Source organism: Patiria miniata, unplaced genomic scaffold (assembly GCF_015706575.1).
Source record: "Patiria miniata isolate m_02_andy unplaced genomic scaffold, ASM1570657v1 HiC_scaffold_22, whole genome shotgun sequence".
Taxonomy (NCBI): domain Eukaryota; kingdom Metazoa; phylum Echinodermata; class Asteroidea; order Valvatida; family Asterinidae; genus Patiria; species Patiria miniata.
The window spans coordinates 9338960-9362920 of record NW_024037061.1 but is presented as its reverse complement, the minus strand read 5'-3'; the positions used below and the strand labels follow the sequence as shown (position 1 = coordinate 9362920).

Sequence of the window (23961 nt, the reverse complement as noted above, 5' to 3'; positions counted from 1 at the left end):
AAAATAAACAAATCTGATTTCGTACAAAAACGTTTATTAGAAAAACCAAAAAAGAAAATGGATCCACTTCATACAATCGACGAAAAAGGCAATGAAACTGTCTCTCTTGGTCGTAACAAAGAGGGAGGACTGAATGTTCTTTGTCTCTCAGTGTCTATTAAGCCGTGGCACAGAAAAAAACAGGAAGGATGCACTTGATCCAGAAATAAATACAAAAATAAGAACTAATGGAGAAAGATACAATCAACGAAAAAGGCGATGTCTCCGCATCTCGATTTGCTCCCGCGTCAGCTCCGAGACAAGCTGCTGCATGAAACCCATGCGGGATTCCTCGCCACGGCGGAGGTTGGGATGCAGCTGCAGATACAACACGTATGCATTGATGACTGCACAATTGAGCATGTGGTCTGTCTCTCTTGATCATAGGAAAGAGGGAGGACTGAATGTTTTTTGTCTTTCAGTGTCTATTCAGCCGTGGCAAAAAAAATGCATGGATGCACTTGATCCATAAATATATACAAAATAAGAACAAAATAGGGAAAAACACAATCAACGAAAAAGGCAATGAAACTGTCTCTCTTGATCATAGGAAAGAGGGAGGACTGAATGTTCATTGTCTCTCAGTGTCTATTCGGCCATGGCACAGTTGCTGCAAGTGACAGTTGGCGGTACTGTTGTCATTCTGCTGTGTATGGTGCATGCTGGATATCCACACTCGCTACATCTCCGGCCGGTCTTGAGTTGGCTGCCCTTAGGACAAAAGGAGCATCGTTGCCTTGGGGTTTTCCCACCTGGAGCTTGCTGCCCGGGGGCGAAAACAACTGGCAGACCAATGAACTTCAGTGCATCCACCGTCTCTCGCCGCAGCTGCTGTGGGTGATGTCTCCGCATCTCGATCTGCTCCCGCGTCAGCGCCGAGACAAGCTGCTCCATGAAACTCATGCGGGATTCCTCGCTACGGCGGAGGTTGGGATACAGCTGCAGATACAACACGTATGCATTGATGACTGCACAATTGAGCATGTGGTAGAAGACTACCATGGGCCACCGGTTGGTAATTCGTGCACAATTGTACTCGCTGCACATTTGGTCAACGGTGTCGACGCCGCCCTTGGTGGAGTTATAATACCTGATGATTTCAGGTTTCTGAGACGGCTGGGTGATTGTTCCGTCGTGGTGCATAGAAGACAGCAACAACACACTTCTCCTCGGCTTGGGCACAAAAGCCACCATTGTGTTCATCCCACAGTACCGGAAAATGGATGTTTTTGCTGGCGAGTTGTGGACGTTCTCCTTTCTCAAGACCGGGGGGACCTCTCTGCGATTTCCCTTGATCGTTCCAACTAGGGTCAGTTTCTTGGTCAGGAGGAAGTCCGCTAATTCCTTATTAACGAAGAAATTGTCCGCAGTCACACTGCGACCTGTTCCGAAGACAGGCTCGACTAAGTCCTTGACAACACGAGCACCAAGTTCGCGTTCTCTCTGGTCACCCTCCTTTCCGGTGTACGGCTGCATGTTGCAGACATAATGTGTTGCACTGTCCACAGACGCCCAAAACTTCAAACCATACTTTGCCGGCTTCTTATGCATGTATTGTTTGAAGGAGCATCTTCCTCTGAAGGCAACTAATTGCTCATCGACCGTTAGGCTCTCTCCCGGGCTAAAGTGGTGTCGAAGACTCGCTGTGAACATGTCGAAGATCTCCCTGATGGCGGCAAATTTGTCCGTGGCTTTGCGTTGGACGCAGGTCGTCTTGTCATCAAAACGGAGCATGACTAGCAATTGTTCAAAGCGGTGTCCCGCCATTGTAGCCTTGCACAAAGGGCGACAAAATACCCCTGGGCGCCAAAACGAACGGGCTTTCACACGACCTGATTTAGTGAGGCCGATGTAGAAAATCAGCCCAAGGAATGCGTGAAGTTCCACCATGGCCACGTTCACCCAGCTTCTTCCTTTCCTGGCTAAGCCCTCGGCGTTTGTATAGCGCAGAATGATGTTCATCAGAGCGGCCGGGAAGAAAAGCTGAAACAGCTCCATCGGCGATGAAGCCCCACCCAAGTTTTTTGGGCCTGATGCTCGCTGGGTCAGTATGTTAGCCGCGGCTGCTCTGGCAGGTGGAGGTGGCTGGTCGCTCCACACTGTGCCGTCCTTTCCCTTATTTGGATCCTGGGGTGCTCTCTGTCTGGCCGCTACACCCCTGGCTGGTGTACGCCCTGCTGGTGCGGGTCTAGTGGGTGCTGGTTGGGCGGGTCCTGGTTGTGGGGGTGCTGGTTGGGTCGGTGCAGCCCGGGTCGGTGTAGTCTGCGTCGGTGCAGGCGGAGTTGTTGCCGGTGGAGTCGCTGGAGGTGGGGCGGGTGTTTGCTGGTGACGCTGCCCTTTGGGTGGTATGTGTGCCGGTCTTTTGGGGGGAGGAGGCGCAGGATCGCTGTCAGAATCGCTGCCAGGCTCTGCCGAAGTCATTGACATCGAGCTTCTCGACGAAATCTCTTCCTCATCTGAAGTTTCCACAACACTTTCATTCTCACTGTCACTGCTCAAATCATCTCGCAAAACTGCTCGCAAAACGTCTTCCTCACTCTTCGAAGCCATCTTGAATGAATCATAGAGCAAGTTCATGAATGAATGAAGTGATGCAATGCACTGGCCACTATGAAATAGCAGGCTATTACAACCAGTGGTCCATTCAATGCTAATGAGGAGCATAAATTATCACCTAGGTTTTCACCATCGGCTAGACACGCGTCTCAAGCTTTGGATGTAATAAAAAAAAGGCACACTGTACATAGCACTCAAGGGAAATCACCTTTACCACAGCAAGGAGTCAATAGCCTTGTATTGTAACCATAGTAAACAGCAGTTTTGGACTAACTGAGCCTAAGACCCGCCCCCAAAAGAACGTAAACATGTGGCCAGCAATAATAACTAGAGACCATTTCACATAGGTCCTTCACAGGAAACAAATGTTGTTTACATAGTCTTTGTCAAGCCGTGCACTGTCTACCCGCAAGTGACCTTGTTTTGTGCACGTGTATATGGGAGGTTTGTCGCCAGCCCAGGTTGTCACTGTCAGGCTCAGATTATGCCTGACCCGGGGTCACACACTAAAGGTGACTGCATATATCCGTAGTGTGTGTCTCTGGCTAGGATTAGATGGAGGTTCAACAGAATCGGTTTTATATTTAGCTGTTTCGGTGTACACACCGAAACAGCTCTTGTTTTTGTTATTTTTTTTTTTCTCTTTTTTTTTTTTTCTTCCACTTTTTTTCCCATAGGATAACACGTGTTTTCGTTCTACAGGGCACTTTTGGACTTTTTTCAAATCCGATTGACTTCAAACCTGGCACACACTTAGAACACCACCTGAAGATGTATGCCGAATCATGACGTCATCATGACGTCATCACGTGTCACGTGACGTCATCCAAAAAGTACATACTTTAAGGTCCTATATCTACAGAACCGGAAGTCCGATTTGGTTCAAACTTGGTATGCAAGTATTCCGGGACGTGTTATAGACGAAAATTGCAGTGACGTCATGATGACGTCATCGTGTGATTTTATATAAATTATGCAATTTTTGGACCTTTTACTCATATCTCACCAATGGAACATGGTAAATTCAAAATTCTTTTTGTAACATGTTTGTTAGGAAAAAGATAAATGCACAAAATTTCATAAAATGTGTAACGTCATCATGACGTCATCAAAAACGTGATTTTGTGATTCACATATAAGGATATGTCCGATCGTTATGAAACTTAGAACACCACCTAAAGATGTATGCCGAATCATGACGTCATCATGACGTCATCATGACGTCATCACGTGTCACGTGACGTCATCCAAAAAGTACATACTTTAAGGTCCTATATCTACAGAACCGGAAGTCCGATTTGGTTCAAACTTGGTATGCAAGTATTCCGGGACGTGTTATAGACAAAAATTGCAGTGATGTCACGATGACGTCATCATGTGATTTTATATAAATTATGCAATTTTTGGACCTTTTACTCAAATCTCATGAATGGAGCATGGTAAATTCAAAATTCTTTTTGTAACATGTTTGTCAGGTCATAGATAGATGCACACAATTTCATAAAATGTGTGACGTCATCATGACATCATCAAAAACATGATTTTTTGATTCACATATAAGGGTATGTCCGATCGTTATGAAACTTGGTGGGTAGGTAGGTATAGATAAAAGCATTCAACATCTGAAGTGACGTCTTCATGACGTCATCGTCTGATTTTTTATGAATTTTTCAAATTTTAATATTTTCTTCAAATTTTGCAAAAATTATATAAAATACGGTCCGATCGACCTCAGAGGACCTGATGTCCGATTAGGTTCAATGTCGGTATGCAGATATTCCAGGCAGTGTTATAGACAAAAATTGCAGTGACGTCACGATGACGTCATCATTTGATTTTATATGAATTATTCAATTTTTGGACCTTTTACTCATATCTCATCAATGTAACGTGGTAACTTCGAAATTCTTTTTTGCAAAAGGTTTGTTAGGTCGTAGATAGATACAAAAAAATTCAAAAAATGTGTGCCGTCATCATGACGTCATGAAAAATGTTTTTTTTTTTACATAGGATGGACACACTTTTTGTATAGAATACGCATGTACATGTTCATTCGACCTGGATGAAATTCCTTTACGGCAGTCATTAATAAAACGGTCGAAACAGCTCAGTGTTTGTCCACAAACACATTTCTAGTTTTTTGTTATGGTTATTAAGAAAACTGGGTCCCCGGGGGCGGAGGATTGTAATAGGGACCAACCGGACCATTACAGATAGTACTCGTACTGGATACGTCTGTGGCTCGGGAAACAGTAAAGTTGTTGGAAATTACCATTTTGCGTGGTTATTTCATCTGGCACATATGGTTCATCAACCATGTGTAGAGGTGGTGGTGGTGGGGGGGGGGGGGGGCGGATTTTGTGTTTTTAATATTTGTTCAGTAACTATTTCCATAACGGTTCGAGAGTTCTGACAAGCTCAAAAACCATAACAATGCGCCGTAACAATCGGCATATATTTTCCAGTATTTTCCACTGAACTCGGATCACCTGATATCAGTCAGGACTACTTCCCAACCAGTCCTCGAATCAACTGCCATTGTGTCAATCGTCGGTGAACGTAGAGAGAGAGAGAGAGAACTCTTTTGATATTGTCGGATCTCGTTTGAGAAAACAATAATTCGCCCTAGGTACCCCCCTCTTCCGTTGAAAATCTTGAATAATTTGCCCACAGTTTTTCTTTGAATCATAGCTAGACACATAGGCTTTCGTTTTCTTTTTCCCTTCAATTAAAATTATCTCGACGATAAATTTAGAGGAGAAAAATAGAAAAAAAATAATCCAGGAAAATAAGCAGCGACTCGACGCGGATTCGAAAAAGCTGGATCTTTGTATCCATAGCTCATCACGCTATCCACTATAGGCTACTGTGGTAGCCTGAGCTCGACGACAACCACTGTCTTTAAAATGCAACATTTGCAAACATCGCAAAACGAAATGATCAAATTATCACGAAATACCTTACCGGATTGTTAGGGAATGACAGTCTCAAGCATCCTGTAAAATCGTGGCTACTTGTGTGCTGTCATTTTCAAGAAAACTTTGGAGAACCAGCGTTGGAGAAAATTAACTTCTTCTTTTTTCAAAAAATGCTCCTAAATTTTCATAAATAGTTATTCCGAAGTTTTTCTTTTCGCAGTTGAGTACACACATGTGAAGGGGTTCAAACCTGCTAGGTTGATTCTCTGACCTTACAATTCCCCAACTTAGTCTATAAATTGCTCCGTTTCATGTTAAGTGGGGTCAGGGAACCATCAGACTGCAAGAACATGATTGGTTTTCTTTTGTATGAGGTCAGTTTTGTCTGGTACTTTTTAATATATCAATATTATAATATTGCCTTACCTGATCTGCTTACTCAATAGTTGCTAATTAACACTATAGTTCCCACACTTCTATTCAAATTTATATTTGTTTTTTGTTAATGGCATTAATGCCATAATTCATGCGTTTTATGTTCTGAACAGTTTTTTAGTGTACTTTTGTTTTTGTCGTGTATTCCTTTTTTTGGTCAGTTTTGTCTGGTACTTCTTAATATTTTAATGGTAATAATGGTATTTTTATGGGATTACTTTTTTTCCAGTTATTGTAAATCATGTTCAATAATGTACATGTTAAACCCCAAAAAGTACGCACACAGAGACATGCTAATAGTGCATGTCCTTATATGGCTGAACGAAAATTGTCTGTAATTGTTAAATAAGTAAATAATTAATTGCTCAATCCTTTACCTCTGTATTTTCTTATGCAATAATTGATGCTACTGCAACGTTTAGTCTTTTATTTTCTCACCCCTATATCAATTGTATTCATTGCGTTCCTTGTGGTATGTTTTGAGTGTATTTCTAATAGTGCATTTCCATATATGGTTAAACTACTGAAGGAAAACTGTCTGTAGCAGCTCAATACTTTACCGTTGAATTTTGCGCCATAAAGAGTCTAGCTGTCTTGTGTTTTTGTTTACACTCCTAATTTCTTTATTCACTGCAAATTTTGTCTCTGGCTGCCCTTTTAATTCTTGTGTGCATGTGTAATATTTTTGAAATTGTGCAATAATTCTGTCTGTGTTTAATCTATTGTAATCTTCTTTTAGTGGAGCTGAACTTTGTGTTGTTGACTTTTATTACTCATTGTGAATTTAATGCAATTTTGCCCTGGGTATGACCACTTTCAATTTTAATAAACCGTGAGTAATGATAATAACAATTCAGCCCTGAGCTGCGAGTCATGATTTGATTCAATCAACCATTTAATAAATTATGAAATAAAGACACTTGGTCACGGTGTCCGCGACAGTACATCTTTGAGTTTTCCTGGTGGGAGGTGTCAGGAAAGTGTATTACATTAAAACAATTCTTGTTCTCGACAGTAAGATACCTTGCTCCTTGAATACAATGTGACTATCAATCCAACCTCTCGATCTGTCTCTGATGGTTGGAATGAAGCCAATCTGAAGACGGTCGCTGAGGAATGCCAACAGAATGACTTGCCTAAAGATAAGGTTGATTTCTTGTAGACATTGGTTCGAATCCACCGATGCTTAGGCCAAAAAAAGGTCTCCTGTTTCTGGTATGGAGCTTGCCAAAAAAGTGGTGCGGCGACGCGGCTTTTTTTTTTTTTACCTGACTTTTTTGCTTCAAATGTCGGCTGATGACTGCAAATGGTGTCCGACTAAACTTAGTGCAAATATATTGGAGTCCAGAGAGGCCACATAAAGCTTATTCTCGATCATAACCCCATCCAGAAACACGTTAAAATTGTGCAGCAGCAGGATTCCAGTCAAACCAGTGAGTTTGGCGGTTTTGAGACATCATCTTTCATTGAAAAAAAAACTTGTTCATTTTGCCGACGCGCATGGCTACGGCGACGCGCGCGCATACCAGAAACCGGAGACTTTTTTTGGCCTTATTTACATCGACTAGTTTTCTTCTCTAAATGTATCGGTGGGGTTATTTTAATTTAAGGGAAAAAAAGAGAAGGAGAATCTAAGTGTCTCGCAATGATCCAAATGAAACTACTGAAATATTCACGAAAATGGCTTCGCCCAACTACAGAAAAAAAACAATCCGCGGGCCTATCGTATCACTAAGGGATTTGTCACCTGTATAAGCAGGGAATTTACGCACTTGAAATTGCCCAATAATTGTAAATACAGGCATGGAGTGCATTCAACTGTTTTGAGGGCCAGGGGCGGATCCAGGAATTTTCGCACGCAGGGGGTTGGGGAGGGGGTGGGGGGGGGGGGGGTATCAGCCCAAAAATATGAAAATGTACACAGGTTTTTTCTCCGGACGCTTGGCCTCCGTAAAATCCAAAACTAGGGAGGGGGGCTGGTACCATATTTCAATAGGGGGCGCTGTTCAAATTCGACGATTATTAACACTAGATTACAGAATCGTGTACCGTATTTTGAACAGGCGGACATTATACCAGAATAATTTTTTGGGGTGTCACAGCGGGGGGGGGGGGGGTTTCGCATGATATTTTTTTTTTTTTTGGACAGAGCTATGGGGGGGGGGGGTTTACCCCCTCCCCTAGATCCGCGCCTGAGGGCATTTAACTTCGCTTTCCATGAGCGTCCACGTCAAAATCAATATCAAAATGAAGCCCATTTTTAAGCCAAGTTTTCAATTCAGATCAGCATCGCTATAGACGACATTCATGCCGTCATTATAGTGGCCTATTTAGCATTCCTTTCCTTAGGCCAAAAAAAAGTCTCCGGTTTCTGGTATGGAGCTTGCCCAAAAACTGGTGCGGCGATCGACGCGGCTCATTTTTTTTTTTTTTTACCTGATTTTTTTTTGCTTCAAATGTCGGCTGATGACTGCAAATGGTGCCCGACTAAACTTAGTGCAAATATATGGGAGTCCAGAGAGGCCACATAAAGCTTATTCTCGGCCATAACCCAATCTAAAAACACGCTAAAATTGTGCAGCAGTAGGATTCCAGTCAAACCAGTGGGTTTGGCGGGTTTGAGACATCAACTTTCATTAAAAAAAACAACCTTTTTCATGGCTACGGCGACGTGTGCGCATACCAGAAACCGGAGACTTTTTTTGGGGGGGGGGGGGGCTTATCCATGTTCTGTGAACATCTGTTAAGTTCCTCAGATTCTGCTGATTGTAGCTGATCTCGAGAAAGAGGCAGATGTCAAGAAAGTTGCTGATGAGACCATATTCACATAGCAGCTTGGATGTACTGGTTAGTAGACACTAGTCTTTATTCAAGACGTTTGATCGATGTATGGATGGTGCATGTATTTGCAGTATGCATCTCAATTGTTGCGCGTCTTCGCATGCATGGCGGCGTCCAGCAGACGATGTAAACCCACTTGAACGCGCAAACTCGTTGAAGGGTAGATCGAGACGATGTTCAACGGACTTACACCTGTTATTTAAATTTTGAGTCATGCAGATACCCATGTACCAAACCACCCCAACAAATCCTACCAAGTAACAGCCGGTTGAAGTTTTTCAGCTGCTTAAACTGAAATCTGACGAATTAGAAACATTCCGTGCACAGTGTAAACGCCGTTCGTGAAACGGCACTGATTTTTTAAACACTTTAACATATCTATAAAAGCTTGTTTTTAAAAGTGTTTGAACGACTTGAATGCCACACTGTAAAAGCGCGGAACGCTTGAAGCGTTTATAAACGAAACATAGACGTTGGTATTGTTTGTAGGTCAACAATGCGGGTGTCGCTATCCCCGCTTCATTGGAGAGCGTTACTCTGGAGCAATTTGACAAAACGTTTGCTGTCAACGTCCGGGCACCGTTACAACTCACACATCTACTCAAACCACATGTAATTCAAACACAAGGTACTTGAGCAAAATCTGTGTTAAGAAAATGTTTAGTTGCGTGACTCATGATCAGAGGGTCAGGAGTTCGAATCCAACGGCTGGCCATGTTGTGTCCTTGGGCAAGCCACTTCATCCCCACTTGCCTCTCTCCACCCAGGAGTATAAATGGGTACCGGCATTAGCCGGGAAGTAATCTGCGATGACAGTTGGGCTCTGTGTTAATATATGTAAGAATTGTCCAACAATTAAAGAATGTTTGTATTTTTTTTCCCACTAATATTTTAAAAAGCAATTTTCCAGATTTAAGTTTGACATTGCCATGGCGACCATGTGATGTTTCTAGCGACTACGTGAAGGTTTTGTCTCATTTTGTGGCAGTAACTGACATACATTCGGAAGTACATGTACTCCACTGATTTCAGAAGAATTGTTTTTACAATTTGTAATGTTTTACTTGTTTTCATGGTTTTTTTCCCTCAAAGGTGCCATTGTAAAAGTTTCCAGTCTCTATGGCATTATGGCGGTAAGTATTCACAGACAAGGTGGTTGGTTACGGATAGTTGGTTTCGAGTTTTGTCTAGTTCTCACTCATGGTAATTGGTATAGTTGGATGTATTCATGTTAGTATATATGTTTTGGTTTTCGGTTTGAAATTAAAAGCAATTTTTTCTGCAGGTGACAGGGATGGTGACGTATTGTATGTCTAAGGCAGCGCTGGATTGCTTCACACAGAATCGTGCACATGGCAAATTTCACAGCACGAGACCAGAGCAGAGATTATTTAAAATTCATTGGTCACCACTCTTTGCCTGTAGTACTAGTGAGCAATTTTGCCAGAAAAAAATACTGCTCAGCTAAACTTAGGTTTCTCAACGACACATCTGAATAAATTAACTTATTACAATTTAATCAACATAAAATCAGCACGAAGTCTTCAAAATCCTGTGAATCAGTCAACATATGGCATCAGCATGAAACCTTCCATATTCAAACATAGTAAACATTTGTCATTTGTTCTGAAAATAATTTGATAGTGTAAAACATAAACATGTAAACAAAAATACATATATTTTGTACAATTTTACAACCCGTCGTGTATCGTTCATCTTTTATTTCAACACCATTGTTTTAAATCTCAAACTAATATTTGTCAAAGATCTCCACTCCCTGTGTTTGCCCTTTGCAGATTTGGCCCCTTATGAAGTGAGGGTCAACTTGGTCAAGTGAGTGTTTCTTACAATTGACTTTCCCCTTTTGTTTTACACTAAACTTGGTCATTTGAATCCTGAAATCATCCTCGTCGAAAAGTCCTTCCTCGTGTATTTAGAAGTTGATGCATATCGAATATGTTCAAATAGTGAGGTTTTTGTAAAGACATTATTATAGGCCTATATTGTATTTGTACCTCTTAATTTGATACATTATAGGGTTTGCTTTTAAAGCTTCACTTTTTCACCCACGGATCGCTAAAGGCAAGTCGTGGAGCCTGTCAGACAGTTTTACGAATTCTACCAATTGTTCTACTTTTGTGAAGACAAAATTCTGAGCCGGTTTTGGTAATTTGTGTTGGAACACGTGTTGTTGCAAAGATATAATGACACTTCTGGGTTTTTCTTCCTTTTTCATGTTTATCATTGTTGTAGCCCTGGCGTCATTGAAACACCCACGTACAAGCGAGGCGGCATGACGGACGAGCAGCGTAAACAGGTAAAGAGTAACAATTAAACTTTACTCAAAAGCAGTCCCGACGTTCAACACCATTTCCAAAATTGATCCAACCACTCCATAAGATAATAGAGCCACTTTCGGGGCCAATGTCATTATCAGTATTTTGATGGGGGGGGGGGGCACTTGGGGGGCACGAACAATTTCTTGGGGGGAGGGTGGCACGTCCCCCCCCCCCCCCCCCACACACACACCGGGGCTACGCCACTGATTTAGAGAGAACATTAGAGACACACTCTTGGAAAAAAATGGTCCGGTTAACATTGTTAACTTATTTCTTATGATGGGACTTGCGGTTTGGCCGAAGTCAATAGAGCGTGATCGGCTGACTGATAAGGTTTACGTACAAAACCCAAAGCCAACGAGGTCTTGGTATAAGAAAGCTGCCGGACCACATTTTGCGAGAGTGTGTCCGTAATAAGCCTGCCGGTAATGCTGAGCCTGCATACTGCCAAAGTTACCAGTGGCATCCCTACATTTTCTCGTGCAAATAGGACCCATTTTTGCACCCTTATTTTATTAAATCTGCTCTAAAATAATAGCCCAAAAGCTAGGGAGATGATCCTCGGCTATATTCGCACGATTCCACCGATTTTTAAACTAGACGTTCTCGTTTTTTGCAAAAAATTGTGGGGGGGGGACACTTTTTATGCAAATTAACGACTCGCGTAGAAATTTTTGAAACCCTAATCAAATTTATTGCGCCCGCTGTTGGTCTTATTGCGCCGTTCTGATTATCTTCTGTCTAGCCCCCCTCGAGCCAACCCCTCCCCACCACCACACCAAAATATAATTGTAATTAACTACTGTTAAAAATGTGCTCGTTTATTCAGAAATTCATGAAGCATATTCAAACTGATTGGATGTTTTCAAAGTGTCTTTCCCATTTGCAAAAGTTCTTTTTAAAAGCCCATCAACGGCTTGAAGCCTGCCGGTAATGCTGAGCCTGCATACTGCCAAAGTTACCAGTGGCATCCCTACATTTGCTTGTGCAAATAGGACCCATATTTGGACCCTAATTTTATCAAATCTGCTCTTAGATAATAGCCCAAAAGCTAGGGAGATGATCCTCGGCTATATTCGCACGATTCCACCGATTTTTGAACTACACGGTCTCGTTTTTTACAAAAAAATTGTGGGGGGACACTTTTTATGCAAATTAACGACTCGCGTAGAAATTTTTGAAACCCTAATCAAATTTATTGCGCCCGCTGTTGGTCTTATTAGTGTTCATGCGTTTTGCACACATGCAAAACGGCCGTTTTGGTCCCAGCCAATGAAAAAGCTGTGACTTGCTAGCTCCGCCCCTAAGCTCCATCAACCACGACCGTCAACGTCTTTGGAAATTAACAATAGACAGGTCGGTGATCGTGATTTTTTTCCTTGTAACAGAGGATACATGATGAGAGCAAATTATTTAATGCCACGCGGCATATGCATACCAAACAGATGCCCTCAAAGATATATTTACTACTTAGCCTAATATGTTTTGTTTTGTGTCTGTTTTTTTAGTGATTTTTTTTCGATCGGTCATGCTGGTCTTGTTAATTTCAGCTGGCGTTGTGTGTTTGATTTGGGGCTTCATGACAGCATGTAAACAGGACCGCACTGGATTGGCGTCAATCGGTTGGGAACTGGGTGGAGAAGGAGAGGCCGTAGCCACGATCCTCCTGGTCAGGACACATTCATGTCCAAAGATATAAAATAACGAAAAGAAGTATAAACTTTTCTGTAACGATAATAAGGGAAAATCACCGTTTCTTATCGTTTTTAAGATACATATGTATTTAGGCCTATATTCATGAAAATGGTTCGCAGAAAAATTGCTGTCAGTCACATCAAAAGAAATTCTCAATCGTGGAGGAATTGTCACGCCAGTCAGCCTCGTCTTAATGGGTTGAAAACGTACATTTAAATTGAAACAAACACTAAATGTGTCAAACATTGTTTTGATGACCGTGTTCTTTGAAATCACAATGATTTCACTAAGTACATGTACATAATATGACCTGCCATAATAGGTGCCTCAGTCCTTGGTCAATCAAATTGTTTGAGAATTCTTGGTGTTTACATTCAAAACAATCTGAGATGGGACACCCAGGTGACTACAATGTGCAATTCCTTTAACCGCAGACTGTACTTCTTACGCCAACTTAAACGCTGTGGTCTACCCATTGATGACTTGGTCACTGTTTACATGCAGTACGTAAGACCCACTGCTGAGTATGCATGTCCTGTATGGCATTCTGGATTGACGAAGGAACACAGGGAATCGCTCAAAAACATTACAAAAAAGAGCATTTCGCACAATCCTTTCCATTGATGTTTGCGAGCACGTTCCCTATGACCTTATGTCTAATAGGTTACAAATCCTCTCTCTCCAGCCACGACGTGATCATCTCTGTTTAAAGTTTTGTGAAAAATCTTCTCTCATCTCATAAATACCGTGACTGCAGGCTCCCACCCAAAAAGGTTAAAGTAAAACAATCTCCGCAATACCAAATTTACCAATACATGTTTGTACTCTGTCCATCCCTCGATGTCGAAGCAACCGATACAAGAATAGTACAATCCCATTCTTAACCAACCTGCTGAATAACAACTATAAGCTTTACGCTTCATATCCTGGTGTGATTTTTATTCTCCATTTTTCCCCGTAATCTGAGCAATCCATATTTCTCCATGTTTGTTTTCCCAACAGTTTTTAATCAACTGTCTTTAGTCATTTTTTTTTTTAAACTCTTTCGTTGTGAACCTCCATTCTTGTTGTTACATGCATTATTTTGTGTAACTCCTATTATAATTTTTTTACCGGTTTTGTAATTATTTTTGTTGTAATGCATACAGTTTCTACTTAAAGGGAATATACATCATTGGCTTTTGCTGTAATTTTCAGAAATGGATGGAATTGGGGGGTTGGAAATATAAAGCAAATATAGTAACACTGACTTTTTGGAGGTTTTGGGTTCGAAAATGCTATAAAAACCAAGAAAAACGATCATTTTCCTGTAGTCTGGTTCCCTGACTCCATATAAGAAGAAACAGAGCAGTTTACATACATTTGGGAATTGTAAGGTCAGGGAACCAGTCTAGCTGGCTCGTACCCGTTCATAGGTTTGTAATCGATTGCAGACAAGTGCAATGGTCAATTGGGGCCAGTATTTGAAAAAAAAGCCAGTTGTTTCCAACGCTGATCGGCCGATCAGCGTTGGAAATTGATACAAAAATACCACTTTTCTTGAAAATGACAGTATACCAGGTGCCATAATTTTACAGGATGCTTTAGACTGTCATTTACCAACATCCTATTAAGGTATTTCGCAAAAACTTGGTAGTTTTATTTTCCGATGTTTGCAAATGTTGTATATTCCCTTTAATCTGTCTATTTTTTAATGTTTTTAGTGTAAGCCTTCCCACAATTCAGCCTTTGGGCCGCAACGAAAGAGTGAAATATACCATTTAATAATAATAATAAAATAATAAAAATAATAATAATAATAATTATTCCGAATATGTACCGCGAGAAAGTCGACACGACAACAGTGTGCTGATGTACTTCGACAACGTCATTTCGAGAAAAAAAATTAACACCCCCAAGAATTCACGAAGGCCTTTGTACAGCTTCGTTGTTAGCCTTGGTCAATGCTCTCCTCGTTATTCGTCCCGTACGCCGTCAATCGTCGGCATATATCCTCACGCGCTATGGGTGCACGCCTGTAAATAGACCAAAAATCCGTCCGCCGAGCTCATAAATAAAAGTTATACCCTCAAAATATTCTATATTAGAGAGTTCTGAGAACCATGGAATTGGGGAATTGAAGACATGTGGCACTGAACCTCTGGCCTGGACTTGGAGCTTCCAATTCTGAGCATTTTGGATGATATTGGGCTCGAAAGTGGCGCTATTTAGCCATATGGCTACTTTTCCAGTTCGGGAAACATCATTCGTTTTAGGGGTGTTCTTATTTGGGTGAGAATATCTCAAAAAGTCAATGGTCAACCCACCCAAAATTGAAAAGAAAATGAAAGATGACATGTTGATCATCATTTTTCTGTGCAGCTTGAATACCTGTGAGAGTTCTGAGTATTTTTAAATGAATTTTGAAGTATGGACATTTAGCACTAGTGTCTATGGGAATTTATTTGCAGGCGCGCACCCTATAGATCCTGAGTGGTGGCGGCCATGTTGTTATGACGGGGGATTTCAACGTGTGCTTTTTATTGCTGTAAGTACAAAATAAGCTTAAATTGAGTTAAAATAGATATGAAAACAAACATTTTACACTCTGTATCTTTGATTTTTCAGGTTTTTATTCAAAACACACTGTGGAAGTTAGCATTTACATGTAAGTGAACCGTTAAAAAAATGTAAACAATGAGTCATTCACCCCAGTCTCTGCATGTTCTTATTTTGTTTCCATTTCGGGGTATTTTAATTGGTTATTATTGAAATCGAACACAGAGAAGGCACAGTTCTTTCTTTATTCAGACAAAAATAAGTGAATAATATTGTTTGTACTTGTTTGAGCTTGTACAAATCAAATTTTGACTTGTAATAAAATGGATGGTGAAGGGTGGACATTCACATCCAAGGTAAAAAACTTTTAGCCAATGGATTTCTGGGCTCCTGAAAAACACTGAGACAAAATGGCCGACATGGAGTCGTGGTGCGCCAGAATTAAATGGGCGATTGCAAAAAAGAGCAGATTTCAGCCTTCAAAAGGATGCCGGCTTTGGCGGGGATGCATAAAAAAATCCTATGGCATCATTTCCCTGAAAATGCCAGGCTCGAACAAACGCACTCTGAAGTCTGTGCACAGGGCGGCTTACATGGCACACACCGGAAATGTAAATATGCCACGGGAGTGGGATGTAAGTCACCTGTGCCAGAATTCATTGTGCGTTTGTTTCGAGCATTTGTCCCTGGAACCTAGGGCTGTAAATAATAGCAGAAAAGTCTGCAAACGACTCAAGCAGTGCCAAGGGCACGATGGGTACCGGGTGTGCCTGCTTTAAGGTATCGTAATGAACAATAAATTTGTCAGTTACATTCCAAAAACATAATTTAAAAACGTTTGCAGTAATTGTGTTCAGATTGGATGATGTGGCAGACATTTTTCAAACCATCGTCTGGCTTAGGATCCAGTTGGCCACGTTTATACAGTGGCCGTGTGGCATAATACAGCTGGAATCTTTGAGAACGCAATTGTGCTCTGCGTGTTTTGTACTCCTGACCTTTAGCACGTTTAACATACTGTTTTTGTTTCTTATCCATTTCAGCAAGGGCTTTTGCAGCTGGGGAGCCTGCAGTTACTGGGCAACCGGCAGCTGCGCACTTTTTGACTATTGAATTGGCGTGTCTGTTATTCACCAAGTGCACTGCGCTATGGTCTCGATCGACAAGAACCATTTCTTGAGAAGGTTAGTGTGGCCTTAGGGTTGGTTACTGCAAAGGCATGGTTCATTGATTCTGCTTTTTGAGTACTGGTGCCATATTTAGTTTTTTCAAGGGCTTCTTGGCCAAGTCGTTTGCCTAGGAGTTTGATGAGAGTCTGTTCATCACAAGTTGCTAATTTCAGTTTGCCACGGGCATCGACTGGCAGGTATGGAAACCGATATTTACCACCCATACAAATTTGGGACCACTTTTTGCAAAGGCCGTGATTCCCCATGTAACATTGAACAATGGCACTTGCTGCATTTCTAGCCATGGTCGTCATTTGGGAAGTGTTCCCACCGCTTTTTTTCAGTATAGCAGCAGCCTCGGCCTGTGCCCTGTGGCTGACGTCATCGGCAAATCGATCTTGAATGTTTTTCTTTGCCCTTTTATTTTTGCCTGGAAACATCTCTTTACTGAATTTTGCACGACTTATGGCCGTACAGAGTGATCGGTTTAAATGAGGCGGATCTAACGAATGTTCAGTTTCCATACCTGCCACCTTACTTTGCATATGTGATGTTATACCCCGTGCCAGACAACCGTCGGCATCTGTTGTCACCCTATTTACAAACAAAGGTTCTTTACAGTTTAAAAGTTTTTGGGCGCACTGAATGCCCCCGTTGCGCTCATCTCCCATATTGAAGTTCGGTGGACGAGTGGCCGTGCATTTCCCTGCGTGCTTGTGATCCCTCGCTCCGTCAATGTCACATTTTTTGCAAAGTTTGTTCTCCTGGTGGTACATGACAACATACTTGCTGGTTGTCACATTTTCAACGACAACATCTCTTGTCTGGGTGGCTGCGACGAAGGGTGTTTTCTTGCGACAGTTTCGAAGGGGATTATTATATTGTCTGTCAGTTTCCACTGCAATTGCGCTGTGTCTCTCGTAACCCTGCAGTTCATGAATGTCTTTCACGATTTTTCTCTTGTTGCACATGTCCGTTTCATTTTCTGTGGTGATAATTTCACCACATTTGTTTGATGTACTTTGCAGGCTACTTATCGAGGGAACAGTTGTGTCCATTGCAGACAACAGCCGCCTAGCCCCAGCAGCTGCAATGCCGGTGTTGTAAAGACCAACCTGGAACGCCATGTTGGGAGTGGCAGTCCGTCGTCCTCTCCCCGTCTGTGGAATTTCGGTGAACAGTTTTGTCTTGTCAGTGCAGAACCCACACTTTTGGCAGGACAGTACCTCGGACACAGCCAAACCTCGTCGCTCCTCAGCATCTGGCATAGATCAATGTGGGCCGGCCGCTGCAATCAGGATGTGTGCGTTGGTGATCTAGGATAGCCTGCGCTCCCAAGTCGACTGCAGAATTGATGTCGACGAACCGGTAGGCTGCTCGCTTCCCTCCATCTGACTGATCAGCTGGGCTCTGGTGCTGGAGTTCTCTTCTACAGAGGGGCTGTGGTACTGCTTCCTTCTTGAGTTGGAGTTTGTCAAGGGGAGTAGTTTCAGCAACGTTTGGTCGAAGCAGCATGACTTTCCTTGTCGGCACTGCATTGGGCGTGGTACAGATGAACCCCCGCTCATCTCTTTCAACAGCAAGTTGCATCTGCTGTTGTGTTGGCCTTGTGTACACTGTTGGTGAGTTCATCTGAAAATGACTGATTGGGGATTTACACTTTGCAGGGAATAGTTTATGGCCATTCTGGAACCAGCTTTTCTTCCTTTTGTACACTGCTCGTCCCAATCGACCCATACTGAAACTGCTGCAGAAATAGCTGGTTTTGCAAAATTGAGATTGTTTTTTCCCTGTGTGAGCATGTGACAGAATGCATGTGGTCACACTAACTCTCAATGCCAGAGTGATGACTATACAGCACAAGTTTGGTTAATAATTCAGAAGCCAGTCTGTACAGAGAGTTTATTTCTTTTGTTATTTTATGGGGGGGGGGTGGTGGGTGGGTGGGTGGGGGATGGAAGATAGGTGTTTTACAATGGAATCTTTGGAGACAGTAATTAGCCCAGCTAGTACTAAAGAGGCTGGGCTGTGATGGGGACAGGGCCAGGGAGTCATAAATAGGGTCATATAATAAATCTTCAGCATGTACTTTCAGAGAATAAAAGGCAGCCACCGCTAGGGATTAGTGCACAACATCAAGGCCCATTGTGTACAGTTTTTGATCTTTCAAGGGTGTTCATTGCTTGCAGTAATTTAAGAAATGACCAAAATACTACTGTTGTAATGTTGCTTATGTTACATGCCACCATTAAAATACAGGGCACCCTGTACAGTTGCATATACAAAATGTTAAAGCTGTGCTGAAATTAATTTATCCCCCCCTTCTTTTCACCCTTGATCCGCCCCTAAAGTGGTTATGGCCACCACAAAGTGACCCCAGATGAACCAAGAAAATAGTTCACACACATTGCAAATGTAAAAGAAAGGAATATGTGGCAAAATTTGAAGTGAGAAGGAAAGAAAAAACAACTTCCATGTGCATATTGCATGCACACAAGCTGTATTTTCCTATTCAAAACAGTAGAAAACACCATAGCCACACCCTACACATTAGCCCCTGTGGTTTCTCCGAGGGGCAATATTTTTCATTTTTTTTTCAAAATAATGACTTTGAAGATATTCTACTTCTCCTGAATGTGGTTTTGTGTTAAAATTTGAGAGTTGCCTGCTATTAAAGGGTGCACGCCTGTAAATAGACCAAAAATCCGTCCGCCGAGCTCATAAATAAAAGTTATACCCTCAAAATATTCTATATTAGAGAGTTCTGAGAACCATGGAATTGGGGAATTGAAGACATGTGGCACTGAACCTCTGGCCTGGACTTGGAGCTTCCAATTCTGAGCATTTTGGATGATATTGGGCTCGAAAGTGGCGCTATTTAGCCATGTTGTGGAGGGATTCTTTTTCAAAATGGCTACTTTTCCAGTTCGGGAAACATCATTCGTTTTAGGGGTGTTCTTATTTGGGTGAGAATATCTCAAAAAGTCAATGGTCAACCCACCCAAAATTGAAAAGAAAATGAAAGATGACATGTTGATCATCATTTTTCTGTGCAGCTTGAATACCTGTGAGAGTTCTGAGTATTTTTAAATGAATTTTGAAGTATGGACATTTAGCACTAGTGTCTATGGGAATTTATCAGGCGCGCACCCCTATGCACATGGGCCTTATAACAGATAGCTCGATTTTGCCACTGCGCATGCGCGCGCAAAGGACAGTGGGAAAAATTGTTGGTAAGGAAATTTGTTAATACTTTTTCGTCACGTCGCGTCGTACCCGTACCCGTACGTACAAAGAGCGCCTAGTTTGAAAGTGTAACCATAATTATCATTTTTATTTTTATCGTTTTAAGAAGTTGAGTAATTTGTTCAGCATGAACCTTGAAGTCACTGATGAAGAACTTTGGGGATGTGTCAGGCAGTTCGACGTGAAAACATTGCAGGAATTTCTGTCAAAAGTGGACGTTCCGAAAAGCGGTTCTAAAGACTGTCTGCAAAAGCGGCTGTTCTATGCATTGAAGTTGGGACTCCCCATAGTGCCCACGGCCAGTAACGAAGAACTGAGCAGACGTGAAAGCCGGGAGAGAAAGCTTCGCTTTGGAGAACAATTTAAGTTGCCTCACCCCCTCACTCTCGATGGCTGGGAAGGTACATCCGCAAATCTTCCACCAATTACAGAAGAAAAAGTAAACCATTATTTCCGGACACGTAAGTCACTCATACATGTATGATGTAACGTTTACAGTCTTTTAAGTTCAAAGACAAAGAAAATTATTTAGTCTGACCTGGTCTAGTCTCACGGTGACACTTAGTGATTTTAGAGATTTATCACCTGATTACCATGATTACAATTTACATTTCTGGGAGTGTGAAAAATGGTTTGGAATGATTTTTTTTTTTTAAATTTGCTTACTATTAAAATGTTTAATATAATAATTTGGGTAAAAAGTGCATCAAGTTCCAATGAGTAACTGTGTTAGCCTTTGACAATTGTCATGTATATTTTGCAACAAACATGTACATGATGTACAGTATAGTAATGGTACATTATGTACATGTACCATCTTTATATACTGTAGTAGTATTCCAAGTAACTTGGACCCAAATATCACCTTTTTAATATTTGGACATGGTCGGGTGATAGGCTAGTAGAGTTCAAGTGAAAGCCCTACGGATCGCGGTACAAAATGTCTGCACATCGACCCCCCTGACCTCCCACACTTATCCCCCCCCCCCAAAAAAAATGTCACGGAAAACGGCCATATTAAAAAGGTGATATTTGGGTCCAAGTTACTAGGACTACTTGTAGTAGTAGCCGCCTAGTGCACTGGACTCTCTCCATAATCCTTGGCCCTAAACACATGTGTACACAATCACAGGGGAAAATTTTGAACAATATATTTCTTCTTCCGGAACTATGAGCCCTGATATTCCACATACACTTTCACCGGGTATTCACCATATACCATGCCATGCCTTGTATGTGCTCTTTCTCAAAAAGGGTAATATCCTCATTTCTACTTTTCGTGAAATTTGGCTCCAAAGTTGGAGAGAAATTTTGAGTTAAGAGAAAAGTAGAAATCAGGATATTGCACTTTTTGTGAGAAATCACCTGGCATGGGTAAGTGAGAGTGTATGTGAAATTTCACGGCGCATAGTTTAAGGGAAAAAACTAGTTTTCAAAATTTCCCCCTGTGATTTTTTTCACATGTTTATAGGGCTACTGATATGGAAGGAGTCCAGTAGCGTGGCCCTAAACTAAGGCTACTTTACATGTATACATATAGACCATCACCGTGACGACCATGTACATGTATTAAGAAAGCTATCTAATTTGCAAAACCTAATTCCTCTAATCAGGAAACAAAGAACTTGAGATAAGTACAGATGGCAGCAAATCTCTCGGTCAAGGAAGGAGCATGGCAGTTTCCAGGGGCAGGGTGCACACAGTTGAACACCACCACATCAGTGATATTGTAGGTGAGACAAATATCAAAATGAATGGGAGATTGCAACCACATTTCTTTTGGGGGCTGTTCTACATGTACACTGTATTTATCACATGTTTCTCTTGACCATTGACTGAGTACATATGAATGGTGTGGTTGAAAAATTTACATGTACATGTGCATGTATACAATGTACAGTGTACTAATTCTTGAAGTGTGATATGTTTACAAAGTGTCTAAATCTGCAAATGACAAATGAGGGAATTAACAAGTCATTTACTTATTTTTTCAACAGGGCTCAGCTACATTCGAGGACTGGTTGTACCACAAACAAGAGTTCATGAGCAGCCATAAATGGTGTGGATCCTTGTATTTAAAAATACAGGTGTTATACATCAGGCAGATTGTCATTGCATTGCAGGGTGAGATTCATGACCGTACATAACAAATGGGCCATATGAAGTTGCAAACTGTATTTTTTTATAAAAAAAGACAAGTTCACACTTCACACAAATGCAAAGCCATGCGAATGTCACAAACTCCGCAAATGTTCTTCATTTGTGAAATCTGCCATTACACTTAAGGTAATAAATTAGTTTTGCTCACAAATTGGAATGAAGTATTAACAAGCCTAAAACTTGAAATCACTGAAACTGGGCATTGACGTTGAATTTCCCATTCAAAAGGGAGCTGCTGTATTTGTTCTTAAATTCTGAGTGTGCTTCTGCTGTAGGGTGTCACACTCAAGTTAATTTTTGGGGGGTTTTGAGGGGAGGGCTGATTAGTTTACCATTTACCAACAGATGGTGATTGAGAAAGAAAAATAATCATTCTGAACAAAATTGGTCTGTTATTGTGTAATTTGTGTAGTTTGGAAAGGCTGAAGTGCAACAATCTGTTTTCTGTTGTTTATTGTTTTTTATGTTCTTCTTTTTTATCTCCCTTCTCTTAACAAATTTAGGCTCAGCGGTTTGTGTAAACACGTTGCAGCACTATTGTCATTTGTGACACAACAAGTGGAATGTGGTTCCAGTGAGTCATGCACAAGCCAGCTTCAACAGTGGCACAGGCCAAGCAGCAGCAATCTTAACCAGAAATTAAAGACATCGGCATTCCTGAAAGACATTAAAACACCCAAAGTGTCGTCTTCAATGTGTGACAATAGGAAGGGTCGAAGGGACATGTTTGATCCCCGCGCTGTGGTAAACAAGAAAGTAAGAAAGCTATGCGATTATGATTTAGATAGTTTGGCTGACATATCAAATGGTAAGGCTGCAGTGCTCTTATATGCAGCACATCAAAGGCATGTTCACCCAACATTGACATCAAAGCCGGATATCAATCATCTAAATTCCACATTAGATGAAGATATATCATCATCTTCACCAATTAGAGTTTCATCTGTTGTAGATGCCTTTAGAGAAGTGAAGAAAAGTGCAGGTACTGATGCAGCCACATACACAGCTATGACAAAAGAGATGGCCTGTAGTGGTCGCAGTAGAGAGTGGTTGGCTGAATCAACATGTCAACAGGCAGAATCACATATGTGGCACAAACACAGAGTTGGGCGCATAACTGCCTCTAACATGGGGGCTGTTACGAAACACGTGGATGAATCTGGGAACCTTACTGGCTCCACACATAGCATCATTGCTACTGTGATGTCTTACTATAAGGACTTTGTATCACCAGCCACCACCTATGGTAAAAAACATGAAGCTGTAGCAAAATCTAAATATCTGATGAAGATGCGCAGAACACATAGACATTTCAACTTGGAAAAGATTGGACTTTGCATATCCAGTAGTCACCCATTTATTGCAGCCAGTCCAGATGGTTATGTAAACTGCAAGTGTTGTGGAGCAGGACTTGTGGAAGTGAAGTGTCCCTTTAAAGACAAATCACTAACTGTAACACAATATGCATCCAAAGGGAAAACCTGCCTCACAGTTGACGAAGACAAAGTAAGCCTGAGAACAACCCACAATTACTATGCCCAGGTTCAGTGTCAGTTGTTCTGCACAGATAGGAAATACTGTGACTTTGTGTTGATGACTGAAGCAAAAGAAGATAGTATGTTGATACAACGTGTTTACAGAAATGATGAAATAATCAATCAAATGAAACACAAGGCATCAAGTTTCTGGGCCAATGCAGTCCTGTCTGAGCTTGAAACTGGAGCTGTAGAAAAGAAAATTGCACTGAAATATAAGGAAATGCAAACTGAACCTTAAAGCAAGTATTGTATATTGTTGTTCAAATTTCCTTGACCCAAAACTCCACCTCCATTTTTTAAATCTTAATTTCATCGACAGGGCTTTTGATTGTATTCTGCACAGTGGACAAACTGATGGGGGATTCTGTTTAGAAATGGATACTTCACCACTGGCTTTTTGAGTGAACAAAAAAATAACATGTTCAACCCTTATATACATGTACATGTAGAATGATTCAGTCCTATCAAACTGGGGGAAAATATATAA

At 41.5% G+C, this 23961-nt stretch overlaps 2 protein-coding genes across 2 annotated transcripts; both read left to right on the top strand.

Moving 5' to 3' along the window:
* Positions 1-4024: 4024 nt before the first annotated feature.
* On the top strand, positions 4025-11124 carry LOC119730018 (L-xylulose reductase-like). The gene is given in 9 exon segments (XM_038202808.1): positions 4025-4034; positions 6968-7095; positions 8705-8769; positions 8771-8795; positions 9279-9417; positions 9882-9922; positions 10075-10144; positions 10586-10622; positions 11043-11124. Coding segments are annotated over 9 exon segments (597 nt in total).
* An 8681-nt stretch (positions 11125-19805) lies between these two features.
* Positions 19806-23947, top strand: LOC119730016. The gene is made up of 4 exons (XM_038202807.1): positions 19806-20237; positions 21390-21505; positions 21774-21835; positions 22440-23947. The coding sequence occupies exons 1-4, from the start codon at positions 19904-19906 to the stop codon at positions 23710-23712; spliced, it is 1785 nt and encodes a 594-aa protein (XP_038058735.1). The 5' UTR covers positions 19806-19903; the 3' UTR covers positions 23713-23947.
* Positions 23948-23961: the final 14 nt, after the last annotated feature.

Coding starts and splice junctions, on each gene's coding strand:
- LOC119730016 (XM_038202807.1), top strand. CDS start 19,904: ATGAACCTTGAAGTCACTGATGAAGAACTTTGGGGATGTGTCAGGCAG. Junction 20,238..21,389: donor AAACCATTATTTCCGGACAC/GTAAGTCACTCA, acceptor TCCTCTAATCAG/GAAACAAAGAACTTGAGATA. Junction 21,506..21,773: donor ACCACCACATCAGTGATATT/GTAGGTGAGACA, acceptor TTTTTTCAACAG/GGCTCAGCTACATTCGAGGA.